Source organism: Etheostoma spectabile, chromosome 3 (assembly GCF_008692095.1).
Source record: "Etheostoma spectabile isolate EspeVRDwgs_2016 chromosome 3, UIUC_Espe_1.0, whole genome shotgun sequence".
Taxonomy (NCBI): Eukaryota; Metazoa; Chordata; class Actinopteri; order Perciformes; family Percidae; genus Etheostoma; species Etheostoma spectabile.
The window spans coordinates 8,838,497-8,841,283 of record NC_045735.1 but is presented as its reverse complement, the minus strand read 5'-3'; the positions used below and the strand labels follow the sequence as shown (position 1 = coordinate 8,841,283).

The 2,787-nt window shown below is 40.1% G+C and overlaps 1 protein-coding gene across 2 annotated transcripts in view; it reads left to right on the top strand.

Moving 5' to 3' along the window:
• The first annotated feature begins 103 nt into the window (after positions 1–103).
• The window catches only part of rap1gap2a (RAP1 GTPase activating protein 2a), a 93,814-nt gene continuing 91,130 nt past the window's right edge, over positions 104–2,787 (top strand). Inside the window, exon 1 of one of the 2 annotated variants that reach the window (XM_032512200.1) lies at positions 104–253. In XM_032512200.1, coding sequence (XP_032368091.1) covers positions 213–253 — 41 coding nt within the window. In that variant the 5' untranslated portion in view covers positions 104–212. The remainder of the gene's footprint in view (positions 254–2,787) is intronic. The other variant, XM_032512203.1, reaches the window with a different exon arrangement.

The following is a 2,787-nucleotide window of genomic DNA, read 5'->3' as shown; positions in this document are numbered from 1 at the left end:
ACACACACACACACACACACACACACACGTTTTCTTGCTGTCTCTCATCTTGTGATTCTGTCCTACCCTGCGTTTTATCGCTGTACCCTCCCCCTATATGCACTCCCTCTCCAGCAACCCCCTCTCTGCTCGCCTCTCAAAAACATACAGTCAACCTCTCCTGCTCTGGCAGCTGGTCTTCTGCTAATGCTGCACCATCCATTGACTGCGAGATGTTCACCCAAGCTTGTAAAGCATCTGCAGAGGAGCCAAGGTAATACTTTCATGACCGTTCTGTCTGGAGCTATTGGCTGCTGACAACAGCTAACTGAAAATCAAATGAATGATGGGAAAGGCGTGACTAAGTGAGTGAGTGTGTGTGTGTGTGTGTGCTGATTCGTGTGAGAACTCTCCAGCTGGAGTTGCAGGTTAGGTAAAACCATTGTTGTTGTGAGCTGCATAGACAGAGGTTCATTGACCTTTCTGTATTCTCTCAAACTTAAGAAAATTGTTGCTCTGTGTGAGTATGTATTTGTGTTGTGTGTAGAGTAAATGTGTGTGCATAAGTCTCCTTGTATATACTGTGAGAGAGCCAGTGAAAGCCTGATGGCATGCCAATTGTCTTTCGAGTAATGCTGCAAGTGCTGCAATGTCTGGTTTTGGTGCTATATTCTCGGAAGGTTTATGGCACCATTTTTTTTTCATACGTGTGTGCGAATGACTGCAGAAGGAACGATGAGTGGGGGGCATGAAGTTAGGTTTCTGCATATCGGAGTGGGTGGATAGGAACAATGTTTCTATATATTTTCATAAATTACACTCAAAATTCTGTGTTCATACCACAGGATGAAATTCAATGAAAGCAACAGATACTTTACAATTCTAGGACATAAAATAAGAATATTTCTTAATTTGTATTATTTTTAGTTGTAGTTTTGTCATGAGAAGAAGAATATGTGCAATGTGAATGTTCTGAACTGTGTATGAGCCAAAGGGTACATTCCTTTATGCATGCATGAATATTCTAGTAATTGTGTGTGCCAGTGAGTCTTCTTTCATGTGTATGTGCATTTGCAGTACATGGTGAGTGTGTGTAATACCAGCAAACAAAAGTTCCCCTGAGCAAACATGCTCCATTCTGTATGCAGAACAGAGGAAGATGTTGTTTCATTTATGAGTCTGTTTCTCCAAAAGAAGCAGGGTGTCTGTGTGGTAATAGTGGACATTTAACATCTTTCAAGACATCTAGCAAGAGATGAAGGTTTTAATTAAGTCATTTACAGCAAAGGAATGTAAAGATCTACTTGCATCATCTGATCATATCTCATATTATATATATGTGACGTACCTCAATTATTAAAGCTTTAGAGTGCAACCTTTTGATAAGAATGAACGTCTGTTACATTCAAGCCATTCCCAAATGAGTTGCTACAAAGTTGATCAGATCCACACAACTCTCTTTGTATTTCTCAGTCCAGCTACAGAATGTTCAGAAGATTGTGTCGTCCGTTGACTTTCCTGTGCAGAAACTCAAGTGAAGATAATTACCTCTTCTGAAGAGTCCATCATGTTTTTTAATCCTCTGTGTCCTATACAAGCAACTGCGAGGAGGAGGGATGGGCGCCCGTGTGGTCACATACGTTAGGCTTGTATCATGTGGATGCACCGACAGTGCTGTTGTCATTACTTAGAATTCTTCAGGGGGGGCAACAGAAAGTACGCACTATAGCTTTAATGATGAAAATTATTGTAATTCATTCTCTGTTCTTGACAGACTTTATAGTAGTTATTTTGGAAGATTAACATTCTCCTTCCAACAAATGAAAAGATGAGTCTTTAGCCCGTAGGCTCGATTCCGACCTGCGTCCCTTTGCTTTTGCTGCATGTCATTCACCCTCTCTCTTCGCTTTCATGTCTTCCCCTATTCTATCAAATAAAGGCCTAAAATGCCCCAAAACAATCTTAATGCTCCCTTGCACAGTTCATGGCCCTATGCCATGTTTTTTTCCATGACAGCCTGATTTGGTCTGCCATGACCAGTAGCTTAGTTTAGCTAATGTAAGTAAATGTTAATATACTGAAGTTAGATATACTGTATCTGCACATAACTGTGTCAGTTCATTGATTTTCTGACTCATTCCTACCACTGTTATGATACGCTTCGACATTTAGCGGTTTCTCATAATCGTGCCCTAGTGGCATAAAAGCAAAGGTGGGTACAGTAGCCAAAAATTGTACTCAAGTACTTTTACTTCAGAATATAACTAAAGTAAAAGTAAGAAGTAGTAAAAATGTGCTAGGTGAAACTGAGTAACTGTTGAGTAATGTCTGATGTATTAAACAAAAAAAAAGAATTTAGGAAACTTATCGCTACATGTTTTCCAAGATAGATGTAAAGTTTTTGAATGCTAAAATGTCAGTTTGTTTTGGAAGACACAGAAGACACCGCATAATGTAGCTGCTGTTTCGCACTTTTCCTAAGGTAAACATGCTTTTAACATGAGGCCAGGGGTGTTCCTTCTACTCTGTGTCATTGCCGACGTTTGAGTCTGACATTTTGGTTTTGCCACAACTGTAAAGCTAACCCGTCTCGCCGCTGAAGTTGAGTATGGTCACGTGACGACACTGCACACCTACGTTTGATCGGTGAAACACAGTCATGTGGTAGAGCCTTTAGCGGTCTCTCTCTCTGTCAAAATAAAACATTAGAATAAAAACAATGATGGGTAGAATACCAAAGAGGTAAAAAGAAAAGTAACAAGCTTATTGTGCCCTAATGTAGAGGAGTAAGAGTACAGTTTCTTCTTC